Here is a 26,590-nt window from a genome sequence, read left to right as displayed (position 1 = left end):
GGACGCGCCGAAGAAAAGAATCCTTTCTTCAACAATAGGCGCTCGAAACGGACCCAAAAACTCGTTCTGCAAAAGTGGTCAACTGCAATTAGACGATTATTTTTCCGCGGTCGGACGGCGGGTTCGCAACGGTAAAATTGATGGGCCAGTGGCGCTAGCACCATTCTTTTCGGTCCGAAGAAAAGGCGAAAACGTTATTCGACTCGCGAACGGTTTTCGGCTCTTGGTTGGACACCACACTCATTTTTTCACTTGTCGAAAGGACGGATCGGGGTCAGCGGAGGTCGCAGTCTCGGGACGAGTCCCCCTCGAGTAGAGCCTTTACGGCGACGTGACGTAATTGATAATGAGCGCACGTTTCGTTTAATTTATGCAAATGGCCGCCAGCTCGGCCAAGATGGATGCCGAATTCGACTCGGCTCGCCCTTTGTCTCGGTCCGCTTTTTGCTCGCGCACTCAAAAATCCTGAATTACGAGCCGCCGCTGCGCCACATGCGATAAATCTCGACAGATCTTTATCTCATTACGGCCGCGAATCGGATTGAATTATTGTTATTAGCGCTAATTTTGATGTTTGTTGCGAGCGATTTGGGCCAGACACAAAAAATTACTTTCGCTGCCTGCAAATAAATAAATCACTGGGAAAACTCCAATTAACAGATGAACTCGTCGCTTCCGGATTAAATTGTTGCCGCGCTCTTCTCTCTTCCCGTAATTCGATTTTAATCGAGCGATGGTGATACGCACCGGCGGCCGTTATCGCCGCGAGTGGCTTCAACGTGAACAACTGCGCCGGCGTTTTTCGCACGAAAGGATCGTCGGATGACACCGACATTGTCCCGGTCCCGGATGCGACAAATTACAAAGAACGAATTACTTTCTCCGTTATAAAAATTTAAAAGGCTAAATTCGAGCCAAGGTAAGAACTGTCAGTGTAAGGGAAAGTGCTCGATTACGCGATTGCACAATGCGCGTTCTTTCTTCGAAAAGTGCACCGCAATGGTCGACGAGTGAGGGCACCCAGTTTTGTCCAACTAAATCCGATTGCTTTGAACATCATTAACATATCGAAAGAAGTTGTATTATAGAAATCTAAAATAGATGCGCAATTTTTAGTCAAGATCCAAATTAGCAACTATATTTTTGTGACCAGGCATTCTACTACTCACTAAAACAACTCTGGTGGAGTAAAATCTGGTAATCCCGACGGCGTTTCTGATGTTCTTCCATTTTCACAAGAAAAGCTTTCCAAAATCGTAAACGGAGCATAAATAAAGCAATAGATAAAAATTACCGCGAGATAAGAGTGGCCCTGAAGTGGCCTCGCGCGGAACTCGTAAAGTACGGTATGTGCGACCGTGTGCTTTTCAATAGAGGAAAAGCAAGCGTTATTGCATGATAAAGAGGACGAACGAACGCCTAAAGCTCACTCCTAATAAATTTATCTGCTAAGTGGGCACAACACCGTACGACAAAGTTATCGACAATAAATAATTATTGCCGATCGGTGCTTTTACGGGAAGAATTGTTGAAACGCCAGACTCGTTAAACGGTCGAGCTATGCGCTTTGTTTTTGTTGTCTCTATTGTTCGTTATTAGAAAAAGTGTTTGTTACGTGAGTTGTCAATAATGACTCGTTTTGTAAACAATGCAACTGACGTACTATGAATAAAAGATAACACAACGCACAACGAAATGTACTAATTAAGCAAACAACGAAAAATCGTGTCCGTTTCGTTTTTTTTCCTTCCTTTCTTTTCAAAGCCCTACGATGACTCGAACAAAATTAAATTAGAACCGAAATATTAAAATCTTCCATGTACGAGTTTCTCTGAATTATTCGACACATACGTACACACCCAGTTTCGCAAAAAAATAATAACAAGCGTAGTATTACACGACCGGGACCATGGCTAAAACCAAATTTGCTCTTCTAACTGTACAATTTTGCGTCTGCTTCCAACATGTTGTTCGAAGAAGCACAATGCAAAAAGATAACAATATCGATGATGATGGAAAAAACATCCATTAGCAGCGTATTTTTTTACACCGTTCGGGTGCCATTAACGTACCAATTACGAATTTTTTTTTGAGCCGTGATTATCGATCGTGTGGTTTCACCAGAAGCTACGAATGCTGCTAATTTATGCCTATTCTTGATTATTTATTGTTTAGCCGAACGGGGGGTACCGTTATTGTGCGGCTAATCTCGACGACTCCTCTATTATCCATCTAAAAATAAAACAATTTTTCCTGTTTGTTGATTATTATCGTTTCATGTGAACCTATGAATTATTCATATCGTTGACTTTTGCTTTTACAGCACTGTCAAGGTCAGAGGTAATTGAACCGAATTTCGACGGTTCCACAAGCACACCACGCAGGACTTGCTATCACTAAACGCTCATCCGAAAAATCCAGAAGCTGTAACAGTAGAGTCGGAAAGAAATAAGTTTATCTGATGGATGTTCTTGCAAAAGCCGCTCGAGATTCACCGAGTACTGAAAGAAATCGCTCTTTTCCACCGCTCCCCCTCTTACTCCAGCAATTTTCGATAGGACACAAATCTGGACGCTTCAACGGGTCTCATGTGCATTTTGCTATCTCTCCACTTCGCTCACACCCCAATCTGTTACCTTGTCGCGTTTGCAGCTGATCTCATTCAGAATTGGCTCGATTAACGCTAATTCGGCGTCTAGACACCGGTTCTGAATGTAAAAAATTTCGCCCGCCATTGTCTTCCAGTTTCGTTGCCCTTTCGCGCCACACCTTTTCGTGATTCCTCAAATTCGTTCTCGAACGCACTTCCTTCGTTCGTCCTTGTTCGAGCATCTCTCGTAAAACACCTCGTGTTACCATCCCATCGCAACAACCTGCGCTACAAATTGCACTTTTCGCATCGACATTACTTATGTCGCATAACGTAAGGTTGGCAGCCCACGTCGAAATGTCGACGAGGTGGAGGAATTTCGTTCTTGCACAATCCCGCCGGATGAAATACCGAGTGGGCCGCCGGTTTCGTGAAAAATGGCGCTGGTTTTGCACACGGGATCGTTAAAAAATATGGGAACGGTTGGGCCGCCGTTATCGCCACGAGATATCTCCCGAGTCAAGGTTCCATGAAGTCACCCGTCGGAATTCGACGCGGAAAAAAATACAAATATCGCAATGTTCTGACGCTTGTCCATGTTTTTCGTGTGCGAGCATGTTCGTTTTGCATGAAAAGTGGCGACCTTGTATATTTTGATCGATCAATTTGTTGGGAATTGTCGAATGTGCAGAAAAAAGATGTCAAAACGTGAAGGCGGCCCACACGGTGATATCCAAACAGGTGAAGGTGTGTGTTTACGAAACGAGTTGGGAATTTCATGGTTAGGGCTGGGGCCCAACTTCGAACGATCAGATAGAGCACACTTGGCATCGTCAACGCTACACTCGTTTTCTGCCGTTACCGACGTTACACTCATGGAGCAGAGACGACGCAATCTCCGTTAAAATTCGAATGCAGCACCAGTTGCCGATGAAAAATGTTATATTGCAACAAGATGGTCAGAACTCCTACACGGCAACAACAATGTAAGAATAAATGTCAAATGTACGAGAGTATTATTTAAAACGCCACGTACAGTCGTATTTCATATTAATTATACTTTGACAGAATACATTATGTTTATTACTGATCAATTGATTAGACAGTATCTGGCTGATGGGGCTATAATCCAATGAATATTATAATTGAACAATTATAGTAGAAAGTACATTTTCATTTTCTAACCAGCCGCCATCCACAAATCCTGTAACTAATCGATTTTACTAATTTACACTTCGTTTTTGCATATTGTGCTGCCGAAGTGAAATGATTTCTTTTCCCAAATAATAATTTGTTGATATGGCGACTAGCGTATCGCAATTTGAGCTACGTTTAACTCTAACGAGTCTTTGTTACTTTCTTCGTCCGCAAATTGCAGCTTAATTATGCAAAGAATGACATCAACTACCAAAGTAGCCTCGAAGTTGTCGTCATCCCGTTCATTTTGCATGCTCGACTGGCTCGTTTGTTCTTACATTTTTACAACAATAAATTTATCTTATTTGCATTCTCGACCGGCCGACGACGATCACAATTTTACGATTTACGAAAATTTGCCGCTCGCTGCGAACGGGTCTACAGTTCTGTCATGTTACGCTTACGTTCGCGCTACCGTACGTACGTTACGCGCTTGTCGTACGACGAAATCTCTCGGTTCGAGCTCAATTTTCCACACGATTTCCTGCGGCCAATGGCAGCGAAATTATTTATTGCAGCGCCTGTCTTGTTACAGTGATCCCAATTAACCGACCATTATAATTAATATCTGCACGCGGCAAATTTATGTTATTGTCATCAGAAATTAAATTTTATTACTTAATTTTACACCGCCTTCGGTAAACAAACACACTTGTTCATTTTTGCCCCTTTCACAAGCGCTATTAGTCCCGCTCGGTAATTTATGCACGCCGGCCACCTTGTCGCGGTTATAGTAATAATTGTAGTGCATAAGTTTGTTTTTTTTACGATTGTGTGCGTCTCTCTCCTCATAAATATTCAAACTTGACCACTTTTTATGTCGCACACGCTGCCGCTCGACCAAAAAAAAAATTAATTGGCTCTAAACTAGCCATTAGCGAGGAAACGTCCCGGCCGATGAAGATTTCATTTTTACAATTGATCGGAGTCGAAGGCGGATTATTAAAAAAAAATGACGAGGTTTAATTCGATTTTAATGGCGGGTCTGTTTGTCGGCGATCTTCTGCGGTGGTTTTGCAACGACAATCGTCAACTTGTTAAAGGTCAGAGGCTAGGCATAAATGCATAAAAACAACGACGGAGAGGGTTAAAACTATTAAAAGACGCTTTGTTCGACAACTCTAATAATAAATCATTCCATTCTGCCAACAACAATGAAAACAATAACCGTATATTTCTTAGAATCGTTAGTGTAACTATAACGTTTACACTGCGTTAAATAATACGACCTCACGACAGTATAAACTCGACTTTATGCACTCTGAAATTGTTTCTGCAAGTATTTCAACTGGGAAAACTGTGGAAGCGGCTGCCATCGCTCGAAGGTTGCGGCTTCCATTGATAATCTATTTTTACTTAAATGCACACTAGTAAATAGTTGTATTTCTGCAGCCGCTTCCAACGAATCGTTATCCGCGACCGCCCAAGAATAATTTGGGAATTACAGTGACGTTGTCCAACCGTTGCGTATCGGTTGTCGTTCATACCTTTATTTGCAAAAGCCGCCCCGCGGTTTGAAAAATCCCACAAAAAGCACTATCAACTGAACAGATTGCTACTGGTTCATAAATTTATTCAAACAAAACAGAAAAAATTCAGAAAGCGTCTTAAAAAAAAAATCAACGCAAATGTACGGATGAAAACAGCACAAATCTTCAAATTACCAGTTTTACATCGATTAAATTAGTGAAATTGACTATTGGCCAAGTTAATTTACATTTTAATTTGACATTTTGATAAGTGAATTGTATCCTCAACGAGACACGCTTATTTATCGAGTGTTGAAGCGATCGATATCAGAAAACCTGCAATGACAACATTTTTCGAGTAAAAATGTTGTCACTTGTCAACTGTCAGTGATAGTGATCGCGTAATATAAGAATACAGGTTTGTGGAAGATTTAAATTACGAGCGATTATTTCAAAAAATTACCTAACCGTCCTGCATAAATTTTACGTAAAATGATAACTTGTGCTGAATATTTATGGGTCCGTTAGAATAAATTTCGATACTGGGTGAGAATGTCGGATTATTTTTTGAAATCTTATGTGGACACCTAGGATGTTTGGGTGTTTTTAAGTCAATTTAGAAATAAAAAAAAATATATTCAAAATTTTCTTGCACTATCAAACATAAATGTACAGTTAGGGACACGGAATTTCGGGCATCATCTCTTCAAAAAATTGCGATCACGATACTTGAAATTGTCATGGTTAAAAAAAAATCGAGACTACAGTCTATTCCAGTTAAGAATGCAGAATGGAGAACGTTTCACACTGGCGAACGCGGCAAATGCAACAAGTGAGTAAAATAATACTTTTTTTACGAGAAGGAAAATTTGCCGCACGAGTGCGGAGAGTGCGCAAATCCGCCGAGTAAAAAAAAGATACTTTACTAACGAGTTGCATACAAAAAATTTTTGGCACCCGTAAGTTTAAATAACAATTTTTTCGACACTCAAAATTTGAAAATTTTCTCCTGTGTGAACCCGTGGACCTTTAAAACGCTCGTTTTACTCGCGTTTTAAATTGACCCACTCATGCCAAAAAAATCCCAATTTACATACGAACTCGTTAAAAAAAAACTACTAATTATGAATGAAAAATTCTTTATTTGCGTTAAAAAATTACACGCTACGGCACTTTTTTTAACACTTCTTGGTCGAAAAATCACATATTTTATGAACGCAAACGAATGAAAAAACTTGCACTTTTTTTGACCGACGTTAAAAAAAGTCATAAAGGAACTTACGGTAGTAGTATCCTAATAATAAAATTGTATTTTAATGATACAAAAACTCGATAAGTTTGACATTAATAACTAAAAAAATCGATCAAATACCAAAATGTGACAGTAGTTATCAAAAATCGAGGAAAGCCTTGGAAAACTTTTGCGAATTTTGCAAAATGTTATAGAGAAAAGTTTCGTAAATTGGCGAATTCTTCCATTGGTTAAAATTAACACAATATTTCAGATACACCCTGTATTGTACTACCAAAGGTACTACCAAGTAAAACAGTAAACATTCTAAATCGTTGTATTCTCAACTCCTGTTTGGCAAATGTTCCCAACTTCTTCTACTTGTAGAACAATTATTGGAAACCTCCAAGAACCATCTGTTTGTGTTTTTTCCTTGGCGAAAAATTTCCAGTTGCGCGTTTGACGAGTGAATTTTTTTTTAATTCTGAAACTGTCCACCTGACGTGCGTAACCGGATCGAGATGACATCCTGTCAGTCATTCGGTAAACTTTCCAATAAAAAACCAAAACAATGAAGAAGCCAAGAAACGTACCGAGTAGTACTTAACTGAATAAGCACCGCATCAAAAGCAACCTGAGGTTGAATGAAGCCGACACTCCATAGTACTCTCATTCCATCAATCAAAATTAAGGTCAGCGACAGTGAGGTTGAGATGGCGGGAAAAAAAGTAAAATTTCGCATCTGCACTCCTCCCCCCAGCGTAATCACGTCCATCTAGAAATTAATTTAATTACGGCGCGCTGTTTTTCCCCGTGAGCGATCGGCTTTTTGCCGTCGTCGTCCTCCTCCGCCGATTACCCTCGATTAAACTTTACTATCAGCGACCTACAATTCCATTTCGATTGTCAAAATTACCACTGACGGTGTTTTATGCTTCACTTTTTTCGGACGCGCGGTCGATTAATCGTCGATTCGATCGCCGGCCGAAGCTGCCGAGGACCACACACGCGGCAGTACCGCCGACGGAAAAGAGAGAAGTACCAGATTTGAAGAAAACGCCAGCCACAGAACAATTCACGTGGTCACGCGAAAACCCCCAGTTTTTACACCAGTACCGCTTCTGGTCTGTTGGCAAAACTGACAACGGTCGTGTTGTCAGGATGTAGCATGGGTGGCCACTTGTCAAACGTCACCCGCATCCGCTTAGGCCCGCTTCACACCTCACGAGATGCAACTCCTGCAGCACTCTCGTTTTCTTTTCGCGTGTAGACCAGTTGCGCCAACGCAAATAAATTATTCACGTGTCCACGTTCACGGCCAAAATCTGTTGTGAAAACAAAACGATACGAGAATCACCTCTGCTGGACCAGCTGTTCCTTCGCCCCTCAGCAAATCGACCATCTGTCACCCCGTTTTCCACAAATGTGGAACAGACTCCGACCCAAGGTCGGCTGTTACTCCCGGATCCGCCGATTTTTCGACAAAATTCGGTACTTATTGTTACGCATCCGATACGGTTTTAAAACCTTGCGGTACTGTTACGGTTGCGTTACGGTGATGTCACATGGGAACAACTGGTCTGCTCTTTCGGGCAGACGTTGGCGAGATTGAGGTTAACGATCGTCCGATATTCAATTTGTTTAATTGAATTAATGACGAAAATTGCGTTCGTGTGCGTGCGCGAACGCCCAAATTGGGCATCTGTCCCACAAAGTCGCACCGGCGGGAATGGAAAGTGAGTGTTACGTAAATTTCGCATTTTTAGAGTGATTTTTTTTTTGGAGCGAACCTCGTCGTTGACATTCCTTTTACGATACCCGTGTAACGAACTCGCATACAATATTTTTAGATATCCACGAATAGTCGCACACTTTCAGAGTTCAAGTGCCGTGCATCAATTATGATATAATGTAAACAAACTATTTTGGGTACAATGCATCGCATGCCATTCAAAAAAACAAAAACAACCGACAGAAAAGTCAGGGTTAGCAGCGTCTTAATATGGAAACTTGTACGTTATAACTTGCACATTTTTCTCGTCTGTCGTAAAATGATGGCTAAAAAATGATCGGTCAGGATATTTTGTTCTTGGTGTCACATTTTTGCCTTCGCGACCTCAAACGAGTCAGGTTTTGCTTTGCCCTCCTCCCCCAGCAAAACGCATTCTTCCGTTGCGAGAAACAATTGTGTCAAAATTTTTGACTTGCGTGTCACAGTCGAAGATCAATCGTGTCGTATCTATTACTTGTACAACTTTACAAGTGATCAATGTCGCGTGGAGCAAAACATATAACAATAAATAAAACCCAAACAACAATAAGCACAATTGAAAACTCATTAATCTCAATAGTACGAAACACCATTACGTCTTGATAATCACTGATTAATTGCAACAAAAAAGAATGACTCACTTATCACCCCATAAACATTTGTTGTTCTTTCGACGAACAATGGAGTTTCGATTTTGTACGCGAACTGTTCTCGAACATCCACCCAAAACGGTGTCGAAAAAATCGTTTAGGAATGTTAACGAAACTGGTTTGAATCCGTCTTAATTGTCACTTGTCATCACCGAGATGAATTATCGAGTGTGAAACCGTCGTCGACGATTTCGGCGGCGTTTTTCGTCACCGTCAAAAAACCAAACTAATTCCCTTGATCATTGAAACACATTGGAAGTGCTGTGTTTCTTCTCGACCGTAAAATTATTATTGTTGGATGGATGCAGAATTACACAATCACAGAAGACGCACAACACCAAGGCCGTTCCTCGATTTTTGTCATTTTCGTCGTGAATAATTCCCGACGAGATCCTGCAGTCGGACCTTGAGACACGCAAAACAAAGAAATTAATAAATTTGAGGCGAGAGTCGAGCTGAATCCTTAATGGGAGTCGGGAGGGCTCCACCTGAGAACCCTCCTAACTGTACGTTTCGATAAAAATCACCATTTTAATTCGATTCGATGTCGAAATGGGGCCGGTCAATCTTCGCCGATACGATCTGGTCCAACGGACCGTCATTAACGTTAATTTACTCATTTTACATCGCGGACGCGATCGATACTTGTGAGATTTCCTGGGTTCATGTCCGGTAGGGATTTTTCCGCAGCAGGAATGAAACAAACAGCAGGACCAGCCTACCTTTGCGGGGGTAATCCGATAAACTCCCGGCTCAAATTGCACAAAGCGATAAATCGTCCAACACACCGCAGCAGCACACACAGAATGCACAAGTGTAAATAATGCGCAAAGCGAGAACTACTCTACGGACACAACATCCATTATCGCATTTTCGTCCGGTCGATTTGTTTATTTTTTCGGCACAGTTGCGACTCGCCAAGACGAACGCGTGTTGTTGCTTGAACCGCACGACGAAGACTGTCAAGTCCGTCTGAAAGCGATACGAACTGCGCGACGTGCGAACCAATAATAAGAGTCGATTCTGTTTGGTCGGGCCGAGCGGCTGATCAGAGATTGCTGTGAATGCACTGGGCGCAACGACCAGGTTCTCGGGTTCTCTTGTCTCCCCCACGTCGGACGATGTTCGCCAGAGAAGATGTGGCAGACGGGAGGCGAAAAAACGCACCGCCGATGGCCCATATAGTGGTGGACGTCACGTAGGACTACGAGTTACGACCCGGAGGAGGGACCGGCGGGGTCGGACGGTCTTTCGGGTCGACGAAGACGTCGGGGTTCTCGGAATTCGACACTACCTAACGAGGACGGGTGGGACAGGGTGAAGGAATATGTGATGCGAATGCTAGACCGGCAGCTCTTCTTGGGACTCTGAAGGGTGGAGGGAAAAAAATTCGAAAGGAGTGGTGAACTGTCGGAATTTTAGAAATTCGGTTCGCTAAACGGCTGGCTATGGTGGCTCTAACTTGCGACTGTATTTCTAGTCCTGTTCCAATTCCTCTCGTTTCGTTTCACAATTCCACTTGAAGCTGTTCCAACATTTTTGAAATGGTGAAACTCTAAACCTGACGGCTGAAAACACTTGTCGGTGGGGCTGTACCTCTTCGGACTACTCAAAAAATCGCTTTTTCTAACTTTGACAGGTAATGTGTCACTTTTCAAAAGTTAGAAATGTGTAGTTATTTTTGTATTTATGGCCTCAAAATGAGTATTTCCTGGAAATCCTCGAAATGCGGGAAAAGGTTTTTTTCTACAGAGATTGGAAAATTAACATGTTTGAATACTAATTTGAGTTACGAAAAGTGGAATATTTCCTAACAAGGGCGGAAATAATATTTCAACACTAAAAGTTCAATTTTGATCGTTTCCTGAGATCCGTAACTTGAAATCTGTCGAAGATAACCTCAAAATTTACAACTAATTAATGTTTTTTTAAGACTTTGCTTAAACTAACACGAAAAACAACAATATTGGTGCGCTGTTATTTTTCAGGTATTCGGCCTGTTTGGTAATATTCTTCAATATCAAAGGATTCACAAAATTGTTTCTCTACAGTAACAGTAACCAAAGCAGAACAATCATGATTCCGCGTTTTAATTTAGAAATAATTAATAGAATATTAAAATAACCACATTTAATTTATTTTCCAAACTCCAGTAGAAAAAATCATCCATTTTTTCCGGACACGGAATGTTTTTGATCTCGGCTCTCGGCTCAATAAAAAATGCCATGCCTAATACGGAAAAAATTACATTTCTTAACTTATTGCACAAATAGCTATTCCGCACCCCGATGTTTTCTTTTTTTACTTTGCTACAGAAACTAGGGCAAATTGCTTTGTAAGGTTGGTATTAAATGACGCAAGACAGACGGAACCGTCAATTTACTTTAAAATGGGCGTTTAATTATTATTAATCGTTTATAAATTAGAGAATCAGCAAATAAAGCAATATCGAATTTGATTCCCTAATTTGAGGTGGCATAAAAATATGATGTACTTAACAGACAGAAAAGTGACAGAAAAAATTGGCGCGGAAGGTGCTACCAATCTAGTAGTAAAAAAGTTATTACTAATGTAAAATTATTCATTTTTTAATTTTGTTTTGAAACATTTTTGAGTTATTCGTTACAAAAATATTGTACCTAACTTTTTCAGGAAGAAATTGCCGCCTGAGCAGCACAACCGAAAGGAGAAAATGTATCTTATCGAATACGTTAGGTCAGGTTAGGTCAGGTCATTGCGATTTTGTGAGAATATGTCTTAGATATTTACATTTAAATATGTATTGTTCAAAATAAATAATATATGTAGTACATTACAATAAATACATATTTCCTGAAAATGTGGCCTTTTCTTTAACCAAAAATTGCAGGATGCGGCTTCCCTAAGTGTAAAACACACCTTTACATGTATGTATTATTTTTCCGATAAATGTTTTTTTTTTAATTTTTATTGCTTAATAAATAATCATAATTATAATAGGGTTGGCAGTTGATTATTTCATAAAAATCTGCAAAAGTACAAAAGAAAACATTTGGTCAACCAAAAAGTTTAATACAAGTGTCGTACGAAAGGTATTTTACAGCGTTCGGCTTCGCCTCGTGCCTGAAACCTAGTTTTAAAATACCCCTAATCGAAAATAAAAAAAATCGAGAGAGCCGTGATTAATACGCTTCAGGGCAACACGTAAAAATTTAATTCAAATGTTACCAGATTAAAATTTGCTATTACAATATGTTCACTTTAGACCAAAAAATTTTCATTGTACAGTTACTTCAGAAACGGCGCATCGTCCTATTCGACACCTCGAGTTTGAGGAATTTTATCAAAAGTTTCCGGACTTTCAAGGCACTTACCAACAACTTGCCTTGATTATTGTCTTTCCATACCTGAAAAACAACGTGTTCAAAAACATGCCTGGCACAATTCCCGAATTAATGCAAGTAATTACTGATAACTGCAATTTAATTGATGTATGATCCTTTAGCACAATGTTTGAGTAATAAAGATAATTTTCATCCTGGAAACAATATTTGTTCGTTGATTTCATTGATCAATTTTATATTTACCAAAATTCGCACGTATTGCAGTCATATACGGCGTAGCTTTTTGTCTTTTTGACTTCAAAAAGAGACAATAGAAAAGAGCCCCTAAAAACATAACCTCTCTGTAAACAACCGGGGTGCACGTGGTCCTCACCAGAAAACACAGAACGGTGCTGTGCTCACCGTTGAATAAAGGCGCGGGAGTTTTAAATCTCATTGTTTCATTGGACTAGGTGAGGAAATTCTTTTACAACCGACAGGGCGACAGGTCACACATAATTGACTCCTTTATGAAAATCAAGATTTCAACGTTCTCAAAATTACTAACCTAACTTTTAAGACTGACATCTGTTAATTGAATTGCGTTCTGTAAACAAAAAACGGTCATTTCGGGTAATAAAGATGTGTATAAACTTTTCTCATCAGTTTTCGAAAAAAAATCATATTTTGCTTTCGATTTTCCCGAAATTACTAACGATAATATTTTCCACGACCTCTTCGATATATGGGAACTCAAATCAAACATTTTCCCTCCATATTCAGATCCTACAAATCACAATTCACCGACGCGACGTCTCAGTCTGGACTCTATAAAGTAAATTTCAAACTGACAAAGGCAAAATAAACGTAACTACATGCTACTTAATTTTCAATGCAAATCATGAAATTGATAATGTCGTCAGTTTAAAAAACCTTTTTTTGGATGAAACTTCAGGAAATGACATTTCGTGTAACTTGTGTGAACATCCAACGCGTTACACAAAATGAGGCATTTCCTAACTGGTTACGTCAATAGCTATTCTGTTTCAAAAGTGAATATAAAAAATGTGCACTAATTGATTAGTTCAACATGTTAATTAGATAGAAGTTAATTGACTTCTTGTAATTCTAGGTTGTGAATGTGATCTCAAATGCTTCTCCTTGCAACAGTAAATTTGCTCTTTATCTGACATATCTAAAAGATGAGACAGACAATGCAAAGCAATTTGGAAAATATTATCTTGAGATGACGTACCCTACCATTCCTTTTCCACAGAGGTTCAGTAGGTAATAAATCGGGTAAACGTGCTGACCACATAAGTACCGTAATATTTTGCTTCTTTAGTTTCTAGCGTGTAGCTGCCTCGATCAACTTTTAAACAAAACAGAAAATAAAATAATTGAAAATATAATTTTTTTAACGTCCGTCAAAAAAAGTGCAAGTCTTTTCATTCGTTTGCGTTCCTAAAATACGTGATTTTTGAATCGGTCAAGAAGCGTTAAAAAGAGTGCCATAGCGGTTCATTTTTTAACGCAATTATAAAATGTTTAATTCATAATTAGTAGTTTTTTTAACGAGTTCGTATGTAAATTGGGATTTTTTTGGCATGAGTGGGCCAATTTAAAATGCGAAGTCCACGGGTTCACACAGGAGAAAATTTTCAAATTTTGAGAGTGTCGAAAAAATTGTTATCTAAACTTACAGGCGCCAAAAAATTTTGTATGCAACTCGTTAGTAAAGTATTTTTTTTACTCAGCGGATTTGCGCACTCGCTTCGCTCGAACAGCAAATTTTCCTTCTCATAAAAAAAAGTATTACTTTACTCACTTGTTGCATAAATAACTATTTTGAAACGGAATGGATATAGATTTTTCAAAGCTTGAAATGTTTTTGATTTGGTGATTCTACTGTTTCTTGTTGATGTTTTTTTATCAATCCTATTACTTGGTGGTTTTATTTTTACTTTTATTGTCTTAAACGATTTTTCCCAATATGTATATTAATTAGCTTTCACGCTACGTATCCCATCTATTTCGTCGCCTCCGTAGACGTCAATAATTATCTCTACTGTTATTTTCGTTTTATTTATTATTGGGTGACGTTCCACGACACAAATAAAATTTGACTTATCGCGAAACTAGTGTTTTGTACAACTCATAAGATGACCATAAACTTCACAAATACAATCAATATTTTTATATTAACACACCTCGACTCGCGTCTAGACCAATTTAACAGTAATCTGACCCAACCCGACCTAGCATAATGCTGTTTAGCATTTGGAAAAATTTATGTTCATAGACAAAACTCGCTGGTCAATCGATGTATTTATGAACCAATTATAATTCATACGAAAAAATACGAGTTATCTATAAAAACGTCAATGAACTCCCGTGATCTTTTCGTGGCCATACACAAAATCGAAGAATCTCAATACCTCTATAATTAAGCATCCGAAAGGAAATTCCCCCGTAAATTAAGTCAACGCAAAAATGTCCCTCAACGTTATATTTTAAATTGGCATTTCCACTAAGGAAATTCTTGCGAATTCTGTGCTATTTTTAATTACGTAATCCAACCGACAGCGGCTTACGTCAACCCGACAAAATAACGTCGTGACCAGATTATTTGCGAGTGACACGTCGGAGTTAATAGACCTGAAAAAAATATCACCACCCCTTTTGACGCCATCGCACCTCAAATTCAATTACGCAAATTACCGGACAGTTGTCAGACCGGTAAAGCAAAACGACCGATCAAATTAAGATTTTACTTTGCCAGCGCTGACAAAAAAGCACAAAGCTGCGGAAGAACGCGAACCAGATCGGTGCATTTTTAATTGAAAACGGCGAAAAAACCGGCCGATAATTGAAAACGACAAACACTTCCTCCCTCCCCGACGTCCCTGCCAATTATCTCTGCAGGATCGTCAACCCTTTAGCCGAATGGGGACCAGCGGCGTCCCGCACGGACCAACCTCGGACCCTCTTCTGTCTGCCTGCGACGACGAGGCGCCTCTGGTCGTTGTGGGAACCAAGGGAGGGAATTGAGCGTTAGGGACACTAAACAGACAACGAGGGGCATCCAGCAACCAAAATAATGGCAGAGGGGTGGATGTTTGGACGCATAAGAGATACATTGTGTGTCTGATGAGTTGATGTTCGTTTGTGGCGAGCCGACTTTATTTGATTATTTTCTTGTTGTTTGGACAATCACATTTTGAATGAAGCGGACGGCTTTAATTGCGGGGTGGCCACTCACGTTGCCGGATTTGCGTCTGTTGAGGTTAATTAAAAATTGATGGAGGGATGTTATTCGTAATTTAGAAACGTCACGGCCCACATTAACTCCCAGACGAGAGCTGTGGTGCCGTCGTTCGTCACTCATCTTCTGAAATGAGAAAGGGATGATCTCTGACGTGCAAGGCAATCTACATTAATCCACCAGGTTGGTTTCTCCATCTGGATGGAGGCAGATTTTTAATTAGAAAACGGGAAGGATCAAAACGTTGATTTTGAAAATGGAAAAGAAAGGAAAAAGCGAACGACATCGCAATTTCGCTGAAAGCTCCGTGTTCGGAGAAAATTAAAACTGGATAAGTGCTCCCACACGGAGCCATTCCAAGATGGCGGATTGGTGTAAATGATGATGAGGGTAATAACGAACGATCTTCTCAGGCCTTCTTCGATTTGGCGGATAATTGTATAACTGTGCACCAAAAAACTCGCCCTTTTTTCCGTAAAATGTCCGATCGCGCACCGTTCCATTACGAAATTTCCGGTAATCACACTACGAGCCGAGATTTACGAGACCAAAATCACGAATCACAACATTAAACGTAATAACAACCCGAGGCTTTCTCATAATAATAACAACAACAACAACAAAAAATTGTATACATATTCGCCTGATTTATCGTCGCCATTATCTCTTCAAATAATATTTCATATAGCTTCACTCTGTTACGACCACATATCACTTTTGATAGTTCATGGAAACGCTTTCACTCGACTCTCGTTTAACAACACCCAATTAGAAAAAAAGAGAACCTCTTATCAATCGGAGACAAAGAATTGATAGCGATTTGTCCCAGGAGCGAAGGATGCACCTTCCATTCGGAACACCGATCCTGACACTAATGATACCATAAAGAAGTAGCCCTTTGCCTGGATGGCGTGCACAAAGCACATTATATCCGACGAGACGTTCCACGGGAACTGAGTTATTAGTATTCTTATTACCTCCATTGTTATCTCACGGTAGTAATATGTTAATCGGCGCTTCAGTTTTTTTCGCCGCACCGTGTACACACAGCGAGATCGCGTGCGATGTCCTTTCGCCACCGCATTTTTCCAAATTCCCAGATAATTCCCACAATTACGTCGGAAATAATTTCACCGCCACCATAAATCATGCTCAACCTTGGTATGGCTTTTAATAATCAATTTATAAAAACGCATAATCGGTCACGCATTACTCTTGTAGTTGTAATTATTGTTTGTACCTTAATAAGGCGTTTAATATATCAAAAGTTGAATCGTGGTCGGTCGTTTTGATCGAGCAAAGGGCGTTGGCCAGAGACGTCGAGGAAAACTGTAGAAATTCGACCGCATAATTGACGGTTATCCGTTCGGTATTCATTAACTTTCGTTTATTTTTGCGTTTTATGGCGACTCGAAAAAATATCTAATGCGCGAATTAGCGCGCTAACTGGATCAGATTAATTCGTGGGCACGGTTATTGTTTCGGATATCATCGCGGATGGTTTCTAATTTTATTGCCGGAGTTTTTCTGAATGTAGAAATTCCAATTTAGAAGGGAGCGCGCTGATAGATTTGTCTTCTGGGGACGGAAGAAAAAGAAACACTCGACAGTTAAATTCACTCAACTTAATTTGAAAATTCTCGCATTTACAGATGACTGATTCGCGATAATTACGTTCGAGACGAAACATGTGCGATTCGATCAAACCGATACGTTTGTTTAGATTTCTGTTCTGTTGGCGCAACCTTTTTTTGAAACTTAAAAAGTTTTTGTTTAAAATTAATTATCACCGTTTTTATTCCTCGTGAGGCAAAAGAATTTTATACTTTCACAATCGTCTAGCGAAGAGTGTTCGTCCACTTAAAAATTTTTATCTCCCTTTTCAGGTAATAAACCGCTGCTGTTGTGTGTTAATTTCTAGATTGTTGTTTGCGTCCAAAGGTGAAAACCGAGTTGCGCACTATCCTCTTAATAACAAAAATAATTAAACAAATTATCGACTTTTATGTAACAATTAACAGCATTTGCGCAACGCGACATGACATTCGAGTTTGCATCACGACAATTAGGCAAAACTGACTTTGCATAACTCTTAGAATAAATTTGGAATACTTAGGTATAGAGACAATGTAACGTTATTTTATTGAGCAACCGAGAGCGCAGAACGTGACTTATTGTTTAAATTCGCTCCAATTAAACAGGGGCATAGGACGGTTCAGAAATTGGGGCTGACAACGCAAACAAAAGTATTGACAGACAAAGTAGAAGAAGAGGGAAAAAAGCCGAAAGCTTCTCCAGATGGTTCTTTAAACCAAAATTATCGCTCAAAAAAAAATTAAAATATTTTTCAAGGAAAAATTGTCGCCGAGGCCGCTTGCGGCCGAGGCATGACAATCTCGAGGATCTTAAAGAATGAAGAAACATTGTTGGTCAAAATTAACTTCGCTTTAAAAGTGCATTTTGAAGAGAGAAATACTGAATTTTGATAAAATTATCAGATATAATTAGACAGACAATTAGAGTATCGATTAGTGAAAAATAAAAATCCTGGTAACAAATTTGCGAGGAGCTGTAAAAGCTGTAATTAAAGCCGAAACGTCACTCGGACGAACAACAGATCAGATAAGACGACGAACAATATAAAGAACTACTTCACCCCTGAGATTTCTCTCCGAGATATGTCTCGACGCAAAGAAGCCGATTTTTCTGTATTGGCAGATACCTGGAAAAATAACGACCGACTTCAACATCGAAAAACCGTCACAGGACCACCCGCATTCCCCTATCTGGCAGCGAGGATCTCTCGGAAAAAAAAACAACCACCCTTCGCGAGAACTCGGGTCACGTGTCGACGCATTTGAATATACACGGAAACGTCATTGCATTCCGGGCACATGTTGGCAATTATAACGTTGTTAGGCCTCCGGCTAAGCTGTTATCTGACTATCTAAACATTGAGGTTATGAGAGTAATACCCTAAATGGGATGCTGTCTTGTTACCACAAATAACCGAAAAAAGAACATTAGAAACAAATGAGAGTATTGTTCTAATGCAGGTGGTTCAAAAAAAAACACATGACCTCGGCTGAGATCGCACGGAAGCAGTAGAATATGTCATTCGATAATGCAGTTCTTTGTAATTAGGTTCTTGAGGCTCACAATTTGTTTACACTGGAAAAAAATTACAGTCCGTCGAAGGATTTAACACTTGATTGTTCTTTTGCATCTGTTGTTGATTCTACCAATTCGATAGTTGTGAAGCAATCTTCCGATGACTTTTTACGATTCGATTATCATCACGAGGCTGCAACACTAAATAAGACATTGCATTATGCCACAAACGGACGAAAAAAAAAATCTAAAACAAATGATCGCATTGTTCAAACGGTGCAATTGTTAATGTTCTTGACATTTCGCCATAAAAGTGGAACAGCAGTGGGCATTATCGAATTTGAAAAAATCGCGCCATTAGCTCGAATTATCGTTAACCCGAGGAAATAACCTTTCGGAGCAATGGGAACTGTGTCAATTAATTCCACAAATATACATACATACATACAGACAGACGACGTAACCATTATTTTAATTAGTTTCGGTTTGATTGATATTAAATCTGTCTTGTTACAAGGATATTATTTATGTAACGCACGTTCGCTGGAGGTATTCGGAGCCCGGTCGGTATTAATTTCGTTTAATCGAATCGAAGAATTCGTGATCGACAGGTGCCGGGGAAATGGCGGTATCCCACGTGAAGTTTTCCGTTGTCGAGGACGCAAAAAATCAAGGCGCTTCCAATTAGTATTTTCCACTAGGACTTAATTAACACTAACAACCGGCAAAATTCGCTTTGTTTTCGAACGTCCGACTGGAATTTTTTCCCATTTTGCATCGACTTTTTTGGCGCTAATTTAATTGGCCCGCGTTTCCTCCTTGTTAAGGAGCAGCTCGTTCTCACACGATTCACCCGTTCCGATTCGCTCAAAAATCGTGTCACCCGCGATCCTCCATGGTCTTGATCTTGACCCGTTCAATTTTCGTCATTGTCAAGCGATTACGGTGTGAAACTCTTAAACGGTCGTAAAAGCACGTAATAATAACGCTTTAAATGGTTTTTTACGACACGAAAAGTAAAGTGTGTCTCTTAAAAGTTTATTGTTTGATATGGGCAGACGAGCGGCAAACACGAGATACGCACTATACCAACACCCGGGTGGGTGTACACACGTGAAAAGACATAAATAAAGCAAACACAAAAAAATTTATATATATATTTTTTCCCCGACCTGTTACTGGATAGGAGATGCTGAGTTATAACGCGGCATTTACATTAGGTCCTGTCAAAATATTCGGTTTTATTTATGAGCCGTAAAGGGATATGGAGATACGCACAGGTACAAAGGAAGGCGAGGATGCGGGAGGTAAAAAACGTTTAAGTGTGTAATAAGAGGTGATGGTGGGTGTGGAGATGGGCTTTTAACAATGGGTTTGCGCAGATCGAGCCGGATCACGTCCCAAAGCTCGTTTCATTATCATTTTCATTTTTCATGGGGTTTTTTATTTGGCTTGTGGTCGCGGCACTCTTCGTCCTTCTCCTCTTTGTGCGATCTCAAAACGTTCGAGTTTATTAGCACCGCTTTCTTGGTACTTGGTGCAAAAATCGTCGTCCAAAAATGGAGGTAGGTGATGCGATCGAGCTCCATCCTGTTGAGCGGGTCTACAATTTCAATACCCACGTCCGAGATCCGGTCCGGTTGCCGATCTTCGAGAAGTGAATTTGATTCTTTCTTCATCGTGTCAATAAATTTGTAACCACCGTGGAGATAAAATACGAGCGAAGCAGGCAATTTGTCGACGGAAAGAGCACAAGCGGAGACCCAAATGAGCGCATAGGACACCGAAACGACCAATTATGATATTCAAATCTTTCGTTATCTGTCAATTATAGAAACATGACGCCGAAAAAATTCTTCGACCGAATAAATGCAGAACAAACAAACAGACGGGCCGATCCCATTCGTTCGAATTTATCACCGGTCCAAATGCATTCGTTATAAAATTGGTTAATGGGTCCGCCACACGCCACAAACGCAAACACACTTTTGGGCCACGCTCTGTCATGAGAAAAAACACCCAGAGCTTGTAGGTAATTTAATATCTAGGAAATGGACGTCCGTAATTAATTCTTCCACTTTCAGCCGCCTCGAAACGCCCAGATTTATGCGTTTTATAGTCGAATGAATGCTCCGATCGTTTGTCTCGGATCAAAGGATATTTCGCAAAATTATGCGCAGATTGATTTTTGATTAATTGCCCGGCAGATAAGAAATGTTTTCGTGCGGTACGCAACATTGCCGATGATAAATGGAGAGAACAAGTGCGGAATGTATAAATAATAACAAGGTACGTAGAAGGTGGTCGGTACCGTAATTGTTGCTAATGTTTCCGTAAAGTGCTGGGGCCTAATTGTGGAACTAGTTTCATTTATACCATTCGAGGTTTATTACGCGACCGTGGAATCTCCGGTTAGGTGGGTTAACGTATCGAGAGGTGGTGACGCTACTAAATCACGGATGGCGACCGTTTTAGGCTCGTGAACTGATTTCAGACATTCCTAGATTCAGAGCAGAGCAGACGTCTACAACACATATTGAAAGGAAGCAACTGATTTGTGGTGGCAAAGGTGGTACTACCGGTTTTGGTAGATGAGTACCAAACAATATCAAGTCAAGATTTGGGTACTAAAATAGAAACTTGAACAGAAATGTTGTAACCAAGCTACAGTGATAACTGATAATTAATGAAGATTTAAAGAAATTCTTTTCTTTTAAGATCGATTGCATCTCAGTCGATGGGCTTTCGTAGATTTCGACTCCACAAGATGCAACATCGAGAATCAAAACCTTCATTATGTTTTTGATTTCGGAAGTCTTTTGTCTGAGACTTTCCGTAAATCGTAATCATCTCAAGTGAGCGTAGATTCCTTACTTCTATAATATGCTTTATTTTGCCCCACGGGCTTTTGGATTCCTGATTCCATTTTTCTTTATAGGGACATTCAAAAAAATAATGAAGAAACATCTTCTTTTCTGTCCCTTTTGCTCCCCTGGCTATTATTACCTCTTGCTTTTTTAATTACTTCTTTCAGTTCTACCGCCATCTTTTCTACATCATGCTCTTCAAATCTGACTTTTTCTAGTCTCGTCCTATACTCTTCTAGTTCCTGCTCATCCCCTATTTTTATTGTCACCTTCTGCCCCTCCTTTGCTCTGCCTTTTCCCATTTCTTCATGATTCGTTTCTTCTATACTTATTTCTAGCGGGAGATGATCCGGCTCTACTCTTTCTCCTATTCTGAATTCTTCTACACTTTCCAATGCTTCTTCGTTTACTATTCCATAATCTATCACTATTTCCTTTCTGCTATCTATATAGCTCCATTCCTCTTCTTCGTGCCCTTGTTTGTTCCCATTCAGTACTTCCCATCCATTTTCTTCAATCCATTCCATCAATCTCTTTCCTTGTGCATTTTTCACCTTGTCTGTGGATTTTCTTTTCCCATCCCCCTGCTCCTTTTCCCAATTTTTTGCTCCTCTTTCTCCTATTCTCCCGTTGAACTCCCCTTCCCATGAGCATACATTCTTCTCTGTTTTCTTTTATCGACACCTCTTCTTGTTGTCTTCATCTCTTTGCTGTATATTGTCATTATTTTCCACCATTCTTTCCATTTTATCCTTCTTCTTCTGCCCTTTTCTTGTCGCTTTTCTTCAATCCCCAATTTTACCCCGTTATTATTCCCCCAGCAGCTCTTCTTCTTCTTTCCTCGTTTTGCCCCTTGACATTCCCCGTTTGTACTATTTAGGTAACAACTTTTCTATTTTTTCTCAGCTCCTTTCCTCTACCCATGTTTCTATCAGACCCACTATCTCAAATTGTCTCACGTAGTCCCAAAATTCTTCTTCTTTTTTTTCTTAAACCCTCTACGTTCCAATATAATACCCTCACTTTTGCCGTTTTCGTTATCATTTTTGCTTGTGCCCTCCCCTTCATATTTTCTCTCTTGTGTTCCCCTTTGTGCTTCTTTTCCGGATCTCATTTTCTTTGTCCATCTACCTTTTTCTTTGTACTTTTTGCATTTCCGTTGTCTCCATCTCATATTCCTCTTCTTACTGAAAAATCTCTAGTCTCCCCCTTTCTTCATTCCATCTCCACTGTATTCCCTCATTGTTACATATTTTCCCATATCCCACTTTTACTTCTTTCCCTTCCATTTTTTCTTCTTTCGCGATGGTTCTTAGTTTATTCTGTATCTCTCGTCCTTGTTTTGTAAGGTCATTGTTTATGAATATCTTCTCTGTCTCCTTCCTTTCTCTCAGTTTTCCTTTTTGTTTCATCACTTTTTCTTTCCCACTCCACTCTTTCATTTCCACAATTACCTTATTTACGTTGAAGCAATCTTTGTTTCTTTGTTTTTTTTTGTAAAATTTTCTATGTCCTCCGAGATGTCCTCTTTGATATGCCGCTTGCTAGTTCCTTCACCTCTCCATCCTGTTATCACTATGTTACTTTTTCTTCTTCTCCTTTTTTCATTTTCTATTTTCCTTTCCAGCCGAGCTTATTCTCTCAGATATGCTGGATTTTCTCTTCCTCCCATTTCTTTTCTTTATTCTTAAATTCATCCGTTAGTCGTTCTATTTCTCTCTTGACTTCTTGGTTCTCTTTTCGCATCTCCTTTATTTCCTCTTTTATTTCCATTTTCATTACCTCCAATTTTTCTAGTATCTTTTCCATTTCCCTACCCGTTTTCTTTTCTACTTTAGGTGATCTTGCTGTTTTTTTGCTAACTCCAAATACCTCCTCTCCTCCTCCTCTTGTCTTCCTGTTCTACCTTTCCCTGTTCTTTTCCTTTTTTTCTTTTCTTTCAGGGACGCATCCACACTTCGTTGGCTATAACGTCGGTTTCTACCTTCTTTGCTCATAGGTTTGCTTTCATAGACATCGCTGCTTTTCTGTTTACTTAATTCGTCCCCCCTTTATGGTATTTTCTGTATCTTACTTAAAAAGTTTGATACGAAAGAACTCTTTACGTTGGTTGAGGAATACTCAAAAACAAAAGGTCAACGCTTTTTCCTCACTTCTTCAACAGGAATTCTTGAGTTTACCATTGCAAACCAAAAATTTAACAACACTATGGAAACAGGGCCACTATAGCACCAAAAAGGGAAATTCGATGTTAAGAAATGTCGTAGAATTAATTTTTTTTTTTTTTTAGAAAGTTTTTATTCCAGAAAGCTCAACGGTGATGAAGAAGATCCACGCTAAACCGAACAGTCGTGTAAAACAAGATTGGAGGAAAACTATTTTCTAAGAGATTAATGAACTGCTTCTTGTAAGTTCACCTTATTCACCTCAAGTTGAAAAAGCCTTTTAAAGACAAATTCTTATGACACGAGCATCTCGCAAGTTAAAAAATTTCGTTTCTTGATTTCAGTGCATCGGTGATTAATAAAAAAAAGCATGAAGCTGTACAAATTGCGTTTGCAACTGGAGACTAGAGTCCCTCAGTGCCTCTTCATCTGTTGCATTACGAATTAGCGCTCTCTTAATTTAGATAGGATGAACCCTTCCACCACTTACCTTGACTCGTTGCAGCAGCTTGGCGGCCTGCGTGCAGAATTCATTCTCGAATCTGTGCAAACATCCGTGATATTCGCAGACGAGCAAATCCCTGGCTTGCCTGACCAAACAATTCTTCGACTGTTGATAGTTCTCGTACAGACTGCCGAAATACTTATCGACCAAGCTGGCCACGTCGCTCTTGACCTGAAACAAAAACGTCACACGTGCATCAGCCAATTTGATCCAATTTGCGCCGAAGGGGCGATCCGTCGCGCACGATTGCCCAAAACAACCCCCGGTGCGGACCCGTTTTGAAATTTCTCGGGGGCCACGCGACCGTAATCCTAATGGATGGTGTTTTGTCGTCGCCGGATATCCTAAACGTGATGGACCTGAAACGATGGCGATGGCGGCCGTTTCCGGCTAGACGAAAATTCATTGTTGGGCTCTGTCGATCGTAAAGTACGAAGACAGGCGCGGATTACATACAATTAGGTTTATTGTCGGTTTCATTATCATTTTATTCATGATAGCGATCGCGGTGCGCCTGAAAGAACGTGAGGCGGCTTATCAAAGGACTGAAAGTTTTGATAGGCGCGAGCCTATCGATGATCGATGACTAATGGCGGGCAGAGAAAAGTGAGATTTTTCGTGGGTTGTGATTTACTCCGATGGGGGACGATAAATTTTTACGTAACCGATTTTGCGATTCTGAACCGTGCTTTCCCCTTGGCAAAAAGTTTGAAAAAACTAGATTGATTGCAACGATTTAGAAACTCTACAAAGTAGAACCGTATGAAAATCGGCATCGGTAATCTAACTGGCAAAAACAAAAGTCCAAACAGTTATAGAAGCTTTCGACCGATACAGATTAACTAAATAGTGCCAAATAAGATCCACAGATGAACCATAAATCTTTTGTATTGTATCAGTAATTCGCGCTTCTGATAAACATTCAATTCGACTTTGAAATAATCATTCAGCGGGCAATAATTTATAAATTTATTGCACCACACGGAATGAATTGATTAAATAATGGTTTAATCAATTCTTCAGACAAATCTATTACAACGAAAATTCATGTATTATTTGAAGGATAATTACGAAAATAACCGATCGATAAAAAATATTGACATTTATTTATCAGATCAGACTTTTACTCGTGAATGAAGTTTGATTAAATTCAATTGTAATACCTATCGGGCCTTCAAATAAATATATATTTAGAGTAGGCGTAGGCGACATTCTAATTCTGTTAACAGTGTAAAGTAATTTTTGAAGGTAACCAATTATTCTCCGGAGTTACACAAGTTACATAGTAAGGTTTTTCCCAATTTCATATTGTCATATTCCGTGGACGGGGAATGGGGAGAATGCACAACAAAAATTAAAAATATTTTCTAACCTAATTTTATTTCGTTAAAATGTCAGACGTTTCTTGTGTCATTTTCTACGCTGGAAAAATGTTGCAAACAACTGAATTTCCATAGGTTGCTCTAAATATAAATTTATTTGAAGGCCCTTTATAACAAGAACGAATAGAAAGGTAAAGTAGAAATGAAAAAAATAAAATAAGAAAACTGGACCAACCAAGAATTTTTGGGATTAAAACGTATCAAAATAATAAAGCACGTTATAAATTCAGTCCAAGTCCCTCGAAACACCTTCTTAATGCCACAAAATGCTACGTGGAAAGCCGATTTGTCTCTGCCTCCATTCGATTATTAATATGAGAACCGGGCGGCATTCATGCCGGATAAACACAGTAAGGAGCTAAACATGCGCAGGTGTGGTACCCAACTCTCCTTAACTTCACTAATGAGCGGTCGTTTCGATCCTTTCTTCCTATGAAACATTTTTATTGTACAATGCATTTAAAAACACAAATCGTTCCATTACCTCGAGACGACCACCGTTCGCGTAACGTTCGCCGATAAATTAAAAGATCGAAGCGGTTGTTGCGACACGAGATCGAATCCTCCTCCAAGGATAAATTAAGAACGATGATCAGCCGGAACGACGGTCGACCAAAACAGGATGGATCTAGCACGTAGAGCTACCGACTCCACGTTTACTTTTTCGTGTACGGCGGAACGAACTGGGTCACATTTATTTATAACAATGCTTATCTCCAGGCCATTTACCTATTCATATTGTCACACGATTTGTTTACAAATGCTAATTCCTATCGGCATTCCGAGTCGCGTGGGAACTGCCTGGGGGTGGGGCAAAGTTATCCCGACAACGGCTGAAGCGACGATTTTCACTTCCAGTTTCAAATTTCAACATTTTTATTTTGGCAAATTTAAGTTTTGTGAACTCCGCCTTCAAGTTCAGATGGTTATTTAGAGTAGAAGTGAGTCTTTTTGTGCTTCGCCCAGTTGGCGACCTCGACTTCGTCTCGGTCTTCAATCTCTGGGCTTAGCACAAAAAGACTCACTTCTACTCTTAATGATACAGGGTGTCTCAAAATTCGCGAATTCCGAATTCAGAGCGTGGT

General features: G+C 39.7%; 2 protein-coding genes across 7 annotated transcripts in view; both read right to left on the bottom strand.

The window, feature by feature from the left end:
* Window positions 1-26,590, bottom strand: part of LOC138136240 (cyclic GMP-AMP synthase-like receptor) — a 200,949-nt gene that overhangs the window by 39,638 nt on the left and 134,721 nt on the right. The window lies entirely within an intron of this gene.
* LOC138136209 (puratrophin-1-like) overlaps window positions 1-26,590 on the bottom strand; it is a 215,879-nt gene that overhangs the window by 58,793 nt on the left and 130,496 nt on the right. For 5 of the 6 annotated variants that reach the window (XM_069055271.1, XM_069055282.1, XM_069055299.1 and 2 more), the window contains exon 3: window positions 24,109-24,294. In XM_069055271.1, coding sequence (XP_068911372.1) covers window positions 24,109-24,294 — 186 coding nt within the window. Of the gene's footprint in view, window positions 1-9,630; window positions 9,921-24,108; window positions 24,295-26,590 lie in introns of those variants that run through there. The other variant, XM_069055307.1, reaches the window with a different exon arrangement.

The sequence above is a fragment of the Tenebrio molitor genome, chromosome 1, assembly GCF_963966145.1.
Source record: "Tenebrio molitor chromosome 1, icTenMoli1.1, whole genome shotgun sequence".
Taxonomy (NCBI): Eukaryota; Metazoa; Arthropoda; class Insecta; order Coleoptera; family Tenebrionidae; genus Tenebrio; species Tenebrio molitor.
Note: the sequence above shows the minus strand (reverse complement) of the source record. Positions and strands in the feature narration are given on the sequence as shown.